Raw genomic sequence first — 14,069 nt, forward strand, 5'->3', positions numbered from 1 at the left:
ATGATGTGAAGCTGATGACGGTGTTACATATTCATGGCCATGAGAGAATTCCTTACAGATTTAAGATTCAGATCAAACCAACTGAACTGTCATCTCACTGGCATTAAATTATTCCTTTTCATTACTTATTAGAAGTCCATCACTGGGCAGTAATAGTAGGGAAATTAAAATATCAACACTAAACAAAAAATAATAAACACTATAGCAAATTTAATTGTAATAATCAAAGTAAAGTATATCTGAGAGTATAGATAGTACTGGAAATGCTTTGACGATATGAATCGTCAAATCTGGTATTGGGTCTTCAGTAAACTGTTAAAGGAAAAGGGCGTGAATGCATATCCCGCTCCCTTGTAGAACTTGTTTTGAAATTCAACCCTGAGAAAACAAACAAAAAAAAAGGAACACAGTATTAAAATACGTTTTCCATTGAGGTTCAGTGTATTTGAGCATTAGAGAAACACTGGGGGAAACTTTGTCACAGGGCCCAGGTTCTTACCAGTGCAGCCTCAGGGCATGGAGGAAGGCAGACAGGCCCTCCATGACCAGCAGGATGGTGACGGTGAGGAGGGCGAAGAGGGCAAAGGTCAGGGCCAGCAGGACTGAGCCCATGCCAGACGAGACCTGCAGCGCCACCTGCAGGACCATCTTCCACAGCACCTCTGACAACTCTGCACACAACAACTGTTATTGGGCTCAAATTCTGACTCTGGAACAGAAACATTTTAATGATCCAAACGCAAAGTGAGCAGTTACTAATTTAACTAACTAATGCTGGGAAAACTGAGCATGTGAAGAGAAATGACTGAGGAAGTGCACAGCCCTGCAAAAAATGTACTCTCACAGCTCTGCATTTACCAGTCTGTGTTCTATGCATGTATTATTTCTTGAGCTAATTTCAAAACACAAAACAGTAAATTAAGTTAAATTCTCTTTCCAAATGCCCAAACTGAACCTGACATGATTGTGTAGCTGTACTGAGTCTGGTGATTATGTCATAATCAGACATAATGGGTTTTATGTAAGATGTGGCGGTGACTCTAGTGAGATCAGACATTACCTGCATGGGCCAGACTGAGGGCCCACAGACGCAGGTAGGAAGCTGTGTTGGAAATGCAGCCGAGACAGTACTCAATGGTATGGATGGCCTGATACACGAAAACGTCACTCATACTGACCTGCTGAAAAACACGGTTAACAATGAAGACTAGCCGACGAGAACGCTAGACCTACTCAAGATGTATCCGAACAAAAAAAAATGTGTACTGATTCTGTATGGTAATATCAAAGTAGTGAGGCAGAAATTAAGAGTATTAAATGTGCACATGCAACAACAAAGAAAACATGTTACAGTAATCTTACACACAGAAAACAGGAATGTGTGTGGGCATACGTGTATGTTTTACAAACTTTTGTGTAGACTGTAGAGTTTTACCACACCTTTGTTTACACACTTTCCCTTTTATTAATTCTGACTATTAGAGACATGTATATTTTCAGGAAAAGTGACTTACCATTTCCTCCTTCTCGTTGTGAGTGCACACATTGTTGGGCTCTGGGTTTCCTGCAGTTCCCTGAGAGTTTGTATTCTCAAATGCCTCCAAAGCTACTTTGTTACCTGGCATTGTCTGGAGAAATATATTTATTTATGAGCAACCAAACTTCTGAGAGCTGAGCAATTTTCAGTTCTTATTTTAGCATTTTGCCTCTATGGGCAGTTCTCTGTTCGGATGACTAAAGATGACCTTACATCAACTGCACTGTAACTTTCATCTCACCTTATCAGATCAGAAAAATGGTGTTCATGTTTGGTGTTTCCAAAATCACTATAATTAAAAAACTGTACCATACCATGGCTATACTAAAAACATCTATTGATTTGAGAAGGTTAAAATGAGTAAACTGTCCATCTCCTCCTGACGCCATCCCACCTGCTGCTTCATGCGTGTTTGATGCCTGTAGAGGAGCAGCGGTTTGGCCAGCAGAAGCACAGGGACCATGAGGAATGACACGAGCACCAGACAGATCTGTACAGCTCTCTGTTTGGGCCAGAAACACCAGTGAATATCACAGCGTGAGAGTCCTGAGCTGAGTGAGGTGAGAACAGTATTGTCTCTATAGTCTGAGTATTTGATGAGGAGATGTATTAGATGAGGAGGTGTATTCAGGGGAGGAGGTGAAAGCGTGTCCTAACCTGCGAGCTGTATAGCAGCACCTGATCAGGGCTATAGACAAACAGCATCATGTTGATGAAGAGGAGCAGGATGCTGGGAGCCCTTTCTGACTGAAGCACTGCACACCATTTGAATATAATGAGAAAGACCAGGTACCCAAACAGACAGAGCAGGAACAGCAGCTCCGGAACAAACTGTAGAAGAATACTCTTCAGATTTTTGAAATATCTGTTGAAGGGGAAGATGCGGAATGAGCGTTCACTCTCTCTTTTGACATTCTAGCTGTTTAGAAATAAAATAAATTTTTGTATTTTGTAATCATAAAAGTATAATGAACACAAAACAAGTAATTTTATCAATACCTACAGGAAATTCATCAAACTCAGTCCCAGTCCAAACATCATATGCACAACTCCCAAAATGATAGACATCTTCATCTTGTATGAGTTCAGGAAGGATAGCTTGTTTAATGCGATGTTCCAAATCTGGGGATTGTAATAAGTCAGTGTTTACATATTATTGTTCAATAAGCCTAATGCACATACTGTCATTTTCAGCTAGTGTACTGCATTATGCTGTGTTGCTATAGATAAATGATGGGGAATGTGTGTGTGTGTGTGTGTGTGTGTGTGTGTGTGTGTGTACTAACTGGATCAATGCCAAAGACATAAGGACTTCCAGAGAAGACTCCAAGCACCCGTGGGTCCAGCTGAAGATGGTCAGAGCCATGCAGTGTCTCATTGCTGAAAATAGAAATCATAAGAAAAGCATTAAAAACAATTTTCTAATTATCTGAGAAACCGAAAATGCTGACAAAAACTATAGACAGATGCTTTCTTTTTTTTTTTTTTTTGCATTTTGAAATGTAAGAGTAATTCACAGCTTAACTGTGCTTTGACATCCCTGTGGCCAGATCTTTGAGTTCCATCACATCTGTGTCATCACAGATCCTTTCTTTTGGCTGTGTGTGTTTTATGATTTAAAAATAAGACTGAATACCCTGGCCCATATTTACCATCTCATACAAGCTGAGTCAAATTCAGACCACAGCAGTCCAGTAAATGGGTCTAGATTTGTCAGGGTATTTGACTGACAAGCAACCTAAAAACTTGCTCAAATTTTAACAATTCAAAGCTTGCACACTGCTAGATCAATAAACCACAAGTGCTTGGCTGCTGGCTGAGTAAACATGGCTTAAAATGATGGACTCTGTCAAACATGCTGGAAGCCATCCAAAGAACTCACGTCCATGGGCCGTGGGGCTGGAACATTGCCTTGACGCTCCAGGAGGACCCAAACATGTTGAAGGCCTTGGAGAAGCAGTCATTATAAATGAGGCCAGTGTACATGGAGTAAACACCCATGAGGAGGATGATGTACCGTCCCCCAACCAGAACCTCAGTCAACTGTAACACACAGATTTCAGAACCCAGCATAAATATGTGTTCTTTATTTAAATGTCCTTATGTTTCCTGTGAGGGTTTTGCTGTTTAGCTTTTGTGTAGGTTTGCGTCATCACAGCACAAACGATTTGCTGTGTGTGATAACTGTTTGTGTTCCAAGGAAGTTGGTCTGATATAAAAATGTACTCTGTACTGTAAATTCACCAGTTCACAAGCATTCAGTTAACTCTGAGAGTACTTACGTTGTTCCAAGTATAATAGAAACATCATATAAATTGGGAGCAAACAACACAGACAGACACCCAAGAGCTCTCACTGAAATATTCCAACCTACCTCGTTTTTTACTCTCCAGAGGCTTCCCTCCTGCATGATGACCCAGGCAGCAAACAATGTCATGACTAGACCATGACCACAGTCTCCAAACATGACCGCAAACAGGAAGGGGAACGTAACCATGCTGTACGGAGCTGACAGACACCACAAATGATCAAATACAAACATCAGTGTTTGGACCACTACTGGTCTCCTTCAGGACATCCAAAAGGAGTTTTTAGGTAAACAAGTTTTCACAACCCAAATGAGTTTGTGTAGTTTGTTTGTGTTATTAGATTTCTCAGAAATGACTTTAAAGTGGAGTTGTCACTCAGAGACAGGAAAGAGTGATAAACAGATGTTCTATCCCTGCTGTATCAGAGCAGTTCGCTCGGGTCTCTCAGACAACACCTGGGTTCATTTCCTGGTAACTGCCCACGCCATATGCATTAACCATGGTCTGGAATCCAGCAGTGAAGGCATTTGTCCTGTTGAACGTTGGTGGAGTTTTGTGGGTTTCGATACGATTCACAACCGGTCTTAGACTTGACCCACTCTGCTCCTATACTCACATACACACACACACACACCAAATAATCATGTGGATTTTGGCATTTTATGTAAGTTAGCACATAAGTGTGAAATACCTGTATTTTATCAACTTGTGACGAGACCATAGAGAAAAAGGGTCCCTGACTGCCATGACTGCCAATAAACTATTAAAATGCATGCACTGACTGTGGAAGGCTGATTGGGCTGTGGACAGTATGTTTAGGGCAGATTGGTGAGTGAGCAGAGGGGACAGAAGGATGAGTGGACAATCTGGTCAGTGGACAGAGGGGCCAGTTGACTTACAGATCCCTTTATCAGGGCATTCTGGACAGTGTTGAGGTCTGAAACAGGGCACCACACCTCTGCCACGATGACTTTCTGAGTGATGTCTATGTTACAGAGGTTCAGAGTAAAATAGATAGCCTTCATTTTCATCACTTTAGTGGTCCAGTCCTGAAGCTTAGCTGCAGCTGCTTTCAAAACAGTGGCACGATATTCCTCTGTCCTTTTCAGGATCTTTGGAGCCAGAAAGGAAAGGCAGTAGTACAAGATCACTCTTATTAAACAGTTTCTATATATATATATATATATATATATATATACACACATATGAATAAAAGAATAAATATTGATCATGAGCCAAGGAGGAAGTAAAAGCATTAGTTTGCAAAAAAAAAAAAAAAAATCCAATTTTCAGTAAAGCACTTTGAAACAATTTTAAGAAAAGGAGATTTGATTAGAGAATTTTTTTTCTGGCCAGTCTAATGACCATTATATTTTCTTCAATCTCGCCAAAGCCTTCACATTGCCTGCTTTCAGCATTTTTACTGCTTCATTTAATCCAAATGCATAGTCCTGGTGAGATTACATCATTATGGGCTTTCAACCAGAGCATTAGATAGATAGATAGATAGATAGATAGATAGATAGATAGATAGATAGATAGATAGATAGATAGACTAGATAGCGGCGTACTGTTCTAAGGTCCTCTATGCGTGTGTTGATACTTATCCTCATTTCCTTTCGAGCATGTAAGGTGTTGGGACACGGGTACATATGTGCATGAAACCTGCAAGACCAGGAGGAGATGTGACAGCTCTTAAGCATATAACTTCTACATTCTGTAGTAATTAATCGTTTCATCCATATTTGCATTTCTTAACATCCATGTTAAGACATTTAATTTCACCCACCCTTCACATATTTTTTTGATCTTTCCTCGAACTTGGTCACCTTGAACAAAAATGATAAACACATCTTTCTTCACATCGCCATCCTGCAAGGGAAAGGAACATCTTTAATAAACACGGTCTGCTCCTACAGAACTGCTCCTCACTATCTTTCTTTGCAATGAGGTTTTTTTTTTTTTGTAATCTCAAATATCGCTAGTTCAAACATCAAAATCTATCAAAGCGTGGTTGCATTTGTCGTGTCTGATGCGGTCTCTGTTGGTCATCCTTAATGATCAGAGCAAGCTAGAGACCATCCATTTTTGTGGTAAATCAACGAGTATCCACCAACCCACAGACATTACACACACTTTTCTTTCTCCAGACATCCTCATTAACTCTACAAAACTCCTCCCCATGAAGATGTGCATTCTGCGGATTCAATGTTCAGCAGCAAAAAACAAAAGGCAGTTTCAAATATACACGTATTTTGACCGTTTCTGCAGGTGTTTTTACCCTTTTGCTCACTCGTTACTGCTAATCTGGGCTGAATAAACCATACACATTGGGAATATGTGGAATATATCGCTGCTAATCTGGACTGGATCAGGCATACACATAGGGAATATGTGGAATATATTGCTGCTAATCTGGATCGGATCAGGCATATATTTTGGGAATATGTGGAATATATTGCTGCTAATCTGGATTGGATCAAGTTCAAGTTCAAGTTCAAGTTTATTTAGAGCCCAATATCACTGTTTACAGTCTCAAAGGGCTTTACAGACCACAACAGTCAAATCAAAACATGACGGCACCCCCCGACTTAATCCTCGTGGCGGGCAAGAAAAAACTCCCCAAAAACCCAAAAGGGAAATGGGAAAATGGGAGAAATCTTGAGAGGGACCACAGAGAGAGGAGACCCCTCCTTGGCCAGACAGGTGTGCAATAGGTGCCGACCACGTGGGCAGTTACAATTGAAAGTAAATTGGGGCATGAACAAAGGGGATGGCGATGCAGACAGGAGGCTGACAGGGGGATGAAGGATGATAACACCAGGATGGATCGGTCCACAGGCATCAGGCATATACGTTGGGAATATGTGGAATATATGACTGCCAGTCTGAGCTGGATCAGGCATACACATTGGGGAATATGTGGAGACAATTCACAGGCGCTTAACAATATTCATGTGAATTCCCAAATACTTTTAACTGGAAAATAAATAGAGAATGTTCTTTAAACTTTTATTTCTTGACTAGGTTACCCTTAAAGGTCAATTCAGACCTTGTTGACATTTGGATCCGTTTTGACAGTAGCTTCATTGTAATTAAACTGTCAACACTATTCTTTAATGTCATTTGTGTTGGGGTTTTTTTTTTTTTAAATTAAGCTCAATAAGGACTGTAATTACATTTGGTTGCAAAGGTCACTAGCTCTTATTTTATCACTGAACATTATAATGTTATAACATTATAACATTATAAAGCTCTCAACAATTTCAGTAAGATATGGGCTGAAAAACCACATTAAAATTATCTAGAAAAATTCACAAAAAAACCTTCAAAATCGTAATTCCATTTGAACCTGTTCCCATCTTTGCCTGTTGATTTTGAGGAAGGTGTAGCTTAGTTTTAAAGAACAGATATTCTGGGCATTGAGAAACAGCTGTGTGTAACTGGCATTGGGATGATCTTTACCACGGGTTACCAGCCCTGTCCTCACAAACACCTCCACTACGCCATGCATCTGCTCTGTTCTGTCCTCACAAACACCTCCACTACGCCATACATCTGCTCTGTTCTGTCCTCACAAACACCTCCACTACGCCATACATCTGCTCTGTTCTGTCCTCACAAACACCTCCACTACGCCATGCATCTGCTCTGTTCTGTCCTCACAAACACCTCCACTACGCCATGCATCTGCTCTGTTCTGTCCTCACAAACACCTCCACTACGCCATACATCTGCTCTGTTCTGTCCTCACAAACACCTCCACTACGCCATACATCTGCTCTGTTCTGTCCTCACAAACACCTCCACTACGCCATGCATCTGCTCTGTTCTGTCCTCACAAACACCTCCACTACGCCATACATCTGCTCTGTTCGGTCTTCACACATCCCATCCACCACTCCATATATCTCTAATCTGTCGGCACTTGACAGGGCTAATACAGCCTAACTGATCAATCAGCTGTGAGAGTCAGGTGTGCAGAGAGTGCATCAGAAAAAAACACAGGAGACAGAAAGAGACTGGGATAAGAATCAATAAGTTATTTGATTTTCAATTCATAACAATTAAAATGGAGAGAACTACTACTGAGCATCATCAAGTATCAGCACAGGCATAGACAGTGCATTATGAAGGCATTTGAATGAATGTCGGATTGCAATCTGCCTTACAGACATGCTGTTGACCTCTGTGTCCTGGATCGCTGCGTGGCGCAGAATAAAGTTTCCATGAAAAAGCCGCCACAGAACCTTCTCAAAGGCAGGAAAGCGCTCTTGCTTAATGACACCAGCGACAAACCTGGCAGGGGACAGAAGAGTAAGGCGTCCATGGAGAGAAAAGGAATGTGAAGGCAGGTGAAAGGATGACTTCCACTCTTTTGAAAGCCTGATTACACCTCACTCAGAGAGAGCCACATCACTTATTCAGCACTGTAAAGAGGTGTAATGCTCCAGCTATACACAACACATCTCTGTGCACGTTGCTGCACAGTGTGCTGCACAGTGTGAAAAGTGTGCTGCACACCATATCAGGATGAATGTGACAGCATAATATCTTTGTCGTTGATGAGACGTTGCTTAAATATTATTCCAGTATTTCAGAAACATATGTTTGTCTTAGGAATTTCTGTTTGCTCATTTTTATTGCCGCTGTATTTTATACTCATGACATCTTTAATTTGAAGCTGAGGAGTGATGCTCAGACTTTCACAAATGACAAAATAAATGTTTTCTTCCTCTTTTTCTTTCTCTTTGTGCAATGAGTAGTTTTGGAAGAGGGGATGGCAAAAAAAAAAAAAAGCACTTTGTGAGGAATCTCTCAGTGTGGCCTTATTCTATCATTGTGAATTACTCAGTATCCTGACATGGGCTTCATTATTTAGGCAAGGTGACCTCAGTTTATTGGTAAAGGTCACTTTTACAAACCTGTAGCCATACAAAAGGTCACCCAAACAGACTTCATTAGACTGTTGAACTGTCTCTGCACACTTCAGGGTAGTATTATTTTCCAGACTGCACTTGCGTATCAACACTGTGTCATTCTCTTAAGGTTCTCTGGACAAGAGTATAAAGGAAAACAGAGGTTTAGTGGGGATCCAATGAGTCTGACACTGTGGTAGTGTAAGGAGATTACCACAAATGCACCATCACTACAATATAAGACTGCAGATGAGCTTTGGAGTGAAAAAAAACCTTTCGAAGGCCAATGCCATTTCTAATGTAGATGAAAGCTCTGGTACTGCCATGGTAATACCCTTCTGCCAAAAGCCACAAGCACTATCAGCACCCTCCGCATTCCTTAAGCCATTTAAACACACTATTGAAAGGAGCCTGAGAAGAGTTATCTGAACATCTGAAATTTACCCCAGTTTCAAAGGTCCACTAACACTGGTGATGCTGTTTCTGCGACTGGTCATGCGGGAGGAAGTTGTCACAGACAGAGAATCCTCAGACGGCAGCTCAGAGCAGGACAGTTGGGACTCGACCTGGAATAGAATCAGTGATCCAGCATGTTTACACCATATGACGTCATTACGTCTGTCAGGAACCTCACAACACAGTGCACCATAGGACGTTTATGTAACACATCATAGATGTCAAGTTGCCACTCAGAGCTGTGTTTTTGCCCAGACGTACCTCCTCAAAGAAGTCCTCCGTCATATGCAGCAGATGACCCATCTCCACCAGCTCAGTGAAGTTCTGTTTGAGTGTGTTGTGGTTGTAGTTGATCTCTTTCAGTTCCTGCTCCAGTTTCTCAAATGTTGACTGTGTTTTAGAGTAAAGAAGATATTCCATCACTGCAGAGAAAGCTGACAAAGGCACTACATGACTAAGAGTCACATTTGCCATACACAGCTGTGAGTGAACTTACAAACCCCAGGGCTTCTCCATACCAGTAGATGCCAAATTACCATCAGTTCATCATTGTACACAGCAACTAACGTAAATAAGCAAATGCTTTCTTTTTAAATTTAATTTATTCAAATTTATGAGAATGTGTTACCTGTATTTGTTTTTTCTATACATTTTTTTTTTTTACAAATATCGTTAACTGCAAAGCAAATATGCTTTACCACTCTCTCAGGCCAACTCTGTGATCTGTCTACAATTTAAGGTGAGTAAAATGTTAAATTACTGCGGTTAACACCACTTTAAAGTACTAGACAGTTTTATGAAATCTGAAGATGTATTTTGCCTTTACTATATTATGTGTTGTGAACATTTTGGGTGATACTGAAACATTCGACAGGCATTCCATTTTCCAGATGAAAGAGTTACACTGCCATGGTCAAGCCCTTTTAGAGAAAACAAATCCATTTCTCACTGCAGATTGTTAGTTTCCAGGTCGTGAATCTTCATTATGCCTTTGTTCAAATAGCCTGAATTATGTGAGATTGTTTTTTTTATGACAATATATGATATAGTCACCAGATATTTATGCTACGTTGAGCTGGTAATAAGGGTACTGTAAAAGACAGTGTAACCAACACAATCCACGTATATTAAGTAGGCTTCAGTGTGATTGCGCTGTGACTTTGATGGTTTGACAGCCTGTGTGAGTGCATTGCACGGTGACTGTAAATGAGAAACTGATATGGGAAGTGCTGAGTAAAGAACAGGAACTGTGCCCTCACTTCCAGCTCCAAGACATCTCTGGGACAGGGCACTCTCTCACTCTCACATCCTCTGCCAACAGCGATGTTAGACTTAATCATCTCCTTCTCCAGAAACCCTGCCAGGCAATACAATATTCAGCTTTGATACGTAAGCACAGAAAACTATGCTGACCTGAACAACAACAGAAGTAAAATCATCACCTTTGATTACAAGAAGCAAAAACTGTTCACATTTCTTCACTCTGTTACTCAGCCTGCTTAAAAACACACACACACACATGCACACAAAGGCTTTTGTCATAAGATGTCAGTGTGAAGGTATGAATAAATAGTCCTGTTTTATTGAATTTATGCTTTATTGTCAAAGAGTGATTCTGAAGTTTTGTGTTTCTGTAAGTGTTGCTAACACAAGTCTACCCCCCCCCCCCCTCCTGAAATCCACCTTCTCATGAATATTTGGAAAATTAAACAATCTACTTTGTTTGGGGGTTTTTTTCAGGGCTCAGAGCTTATCCATGAGCACTCCGTTACTGTGTATTACTGCATATAGGGAATTTTATTTTTTCTATTGTCTTTCCAAAAGCAGTGCACTAATGTGACAAATTAAATGGTGATAACAGCAAAGTTTACTGAACTGGTAACAGAGTCCCCAAATAAGATAATGTAAAATTAAAATTAAACTGAACAGTACAGAACATATTATAATAATAAAGACACAGTAAAGCATGGACTTATGGGCCTATGTGCTAATCCAAGCATAAGGGTAAGAGATGAACTGAACTACCCAGTGAGAGGTTTACAGCCAGACTGAGAAAAAGAGAGTCACAGTATGGACAAGCCATCCCTCTAAAAGTCTCCAGTGATATGTAATGAAATTCTGCACTTACTCAGGATTCTCTCCATTTCTTCACATTTTTTCACTTCTTTTACAAATCTCCTCTGAAATGCCACTATTCCAGGGTTAAGCTGAAAAACAATGCTGACAGATTTAATACTGAGGTATTCAAACATATTCAGCTGAATTCATAAATGTACAAAGCATTTTTTCAACAGCTTGACTAATGTTGTTGATCATTATAGATAACTGGACAGGAACCCTGGACCCACTTACTTAGTTGTAACACCAGAACAGATGAGCAGAACTGCTGAATATACAGAGCTGTGGCCAGCCTGTGAGATGATTGTGTGTCTTTTGAACCTTTTTATTTTTTAGTGGTTTATTTGAGTTGTCTTATTGAGTTGTCCTCACACGCTGTAGGTAGAAGGCTGAGCATTGAAGGCAGTCTAAATCTCACAAACACGGTGATAAATTCAAACATCACCACCGCTTCACAACCACACATACGTGTAAAATTACTGTAATTATATTGCTATTACTGTCAGTAACATGCCCTCATAATATCCCCTTAAAGGTTATGATTACATGCCTCATGCATTTGCTCACAGTATGCCCCTGTACTGTGATACTCTACAGTGAAAACTGATTAACTTACAGTAGCAAATGCACTCAGTCCTTAAACTATGATCATTTAAAATTAATTATCTGTAAGTATGGAGAACTGTGTGAATGAAAGTTGTTTGTGTGAATTACTATTATGTCAGCATGTTATATTGATCTCTTAGTGCATAGGAAAAAGGATGTGTGTGTGTGTGTGTGTGTGTGAGAGAGAGAGAGAGAGAGAGAGAGAGAGAGAGAGAGAGAGAGTGAGAAAGAGTGAGAGAGATAAGGAGAGAGAAAGGGAGAGACAGAGAGACAGAAAGAGAAAGAGAGAGAGAGAGAGAGAAAGGGAAAGAATGGGAGAGAGAGAGAAAGTGGGAGAGAGAAAGGGAGAGAGAGAGAGAGAGAGGGACAGAGAGAGAGAGAGAGAGAGAGAGAGGGAGAGAGAGAGAGACAGACTACATTTAGAAATCAATAGAAGCCTTTGCAGATTAGATAAGGGCCAGAAGCCACAGCCTGTAAAGCTGTCTAGTAAATGAATGTTCCCTCTCAACATTAAACCAACAATCTGTAAGCTAAGTGAACTTGAAATCTATCACTGTAACAACTTCTAATGACAACTGACCTACTCAAATGTATTTTCAATCATCACTCATCTTCAACTCGACATTTCAAACCACTGTTTTCAACTAATACAACTGTACTCACACATACTCACACACAGAAGGGGGGGGGCACAGAAAAAGACAGAGACAACCAACAGAAACAGAAAAATGAAATTCTCACTTACATCTTGGAATTGCACCAATCCAAGGAGTCCCAGCTCATTAATGCAGTTATGAACTGACTCTGTTTGGAAGAACAACTGGACCAGACACATCTCCTCACTTCGAAACAGAGACCCCATGTTTCAAACAAGTCGTTAAAAACAGATTACAACTTCACGATTTATCGTCTGCGTACCACAGCAATGCAGCCTAGAAGCAAATGCCACGTACAGTTACTGTCCCATCTAACTGTGAGCTCCTTGTTTTTGTCACTCAGTCTATTACATGTCAGGCAGGCTGATCAATTGAGTGCAGAGATCAATATGGACACTGCTGCTGTTGGCATATCTGACTTTCACCATGCCGTGAGTCATCTGTTTCCTCCAATATGCTACACACCAAAATACACATTCTGCCTTTAGCCTCTGTTCAAGTTATGATAACCAGTGAATTTCTGCACAATAAAAGCTTTAGACTACAGACTGTGTTAACTGACTTGGAAATCATATCCTGTTGATGTTACTCTATCTAGATGTGAAATATTTTGAGAATGTGATGAATTGCTTGTGGTTTGCTTGTTTATGCAGGATGCATGGTCCTGAGGCACTGTGGTCTGACAGAGATTCCACCAGCATGACTCACCTCTCTGCTTTACTAACCACAGGTGAGTTAAGGACTACAAATCTTCATTTGTCATCAGTTTTGATTGTAATCCCACAAGTCTTAATATTTTTCTCTAAACTAAAGCTGTTCAGATTAGTGTGAAATTTCAAATTCATGATAACTGGTTATGTCCTTCTCAAATCAGAAAAAATACATTCATTCAAGACAAGGATTAGCTTTTTGGTAAACTGTTTAATGTTTTCAAAATCATATCATAAATATCTTGTTGAGTATAATTTCCATGTTGCATAACTAGCATTAATAAAATAAGAGACCATGTCCTACTTTCCAGTTTCTTTATCTAATTCCTGTTAGAACTAAAGTATTTCCAAATCCTTTGTTTATAATGCTGATTACCAATGCCAGACAAGTCTCAGGAGCACAGTAAAATAGTGGGAAGTGAAGTGGTTCGCCTCCACTCACTTTCCGGGACATAAGAAATGTGAACAGTTTGTAATATGGAGCACTGAACACAGGATTACAGCTAATGTTAAAAAAACAAAACAAAAACAAACAAACAAAAACCCTACAAACAAAAAACCCTTGGATGTATGTGATTTAAATGCTTTGTCTTACTTAACATACACAACACCCCAAATCCATTTTGTAAACACATATACAAACATATAAACGATTAAATTAGTTGAACAAATAAAAGTATGTTCCGGTGAGTTCACAACTTCATCGCCCACCCTAAAACAACTTGGCCCCTCCTGAGGTGAATGGGAGTGAAGATAAC

The 14,069-nt window shown here is 40.1% G+C and overlaps 1 protein-coding gene across 1 annotated transcript; it reads right to left on the reverse strand.

The window, feature by feature from the left end:
* Window positions 1–284: 284 nt before the first annotated feature.
* On the reverse strand, window positions 285–12,807 carry LOC115806782 (V-type proton ATPase 116 kDa subunit a). Its single transcript, XM_030767643.1, has 19 exons — window positions 12,691–12,807; window positions 11,350–11,428; window positions 10,481–10,578; window positions 9,483–9,611; window positions 9,210–9,331; window positions 8,034–8,145; window positions 5,636–5,718; window positions 5,418–5,511; window positions 4,746–4,958; window positions 4,302–4,452; window positions 3,912–4,045; window positions 3,420–3,580; window positions 2,824–2,917; window positions 2,541–2,659; window positions 2,195–2,402; window positions 1,932–2,039; window positions 1,061–1,178; window positions 500–671; window positions 285–378 (listed from the first exon to the last, which is right to left on the reverse strand). The coding sequence occupies exons 1-19, from the start codon at window positions 12,805–12,807 to the stop codon at window positions 285–287; spliced, it is 2,406 nt and encodes an 801-aa protein (XP_030623503.1).
* Between the last annotated feature and the right edge of the window lie 1,262 nt (window positions 12,808–14,069).

This window comes from Chanos chanos, chromosome 3 (genome assembly GCF_902362185.1).
Source record: "Chanos chanos chromosome 3, fChaCha1.1, whole genome shotgun sequence".
Taxonomy (NCBI): domain Eukaryota; kingdom Metazoa; phylum Chordata; class Actinopteri; order Gonorynchiformes; family Chanidae; genus Chanos; species Chanos chanos.

What these genes read in the sequence shown, in the direction of transcription:
- LOC115806782 (XM_030767643.1), bottom strand. Translation starts at nt 12,807, where the DNA reads ATGGGGTCTCTGTTTCGAAGTGAGGAGATGTGTCTGGTCCAGTTGTTC. An exon ending in GAGATGTCTTGGAGCTGGAA is followed by an intron (nt 9,612 to 10,480) that starts GTGAGGGCACAG and finishes TCTAAAACACAG; the next exon opens with TCAACATTTGAGAAACTGGA. An exon ending in CGGAGGACTTCTTTGAGGAG is followed by an intron (nt 9,332 to 9,482) that starts GTACGTCTGGGC and finishes ATTCTATTCCAG; the next exon opens with GTCGAGTCCCAACTGTCCTG.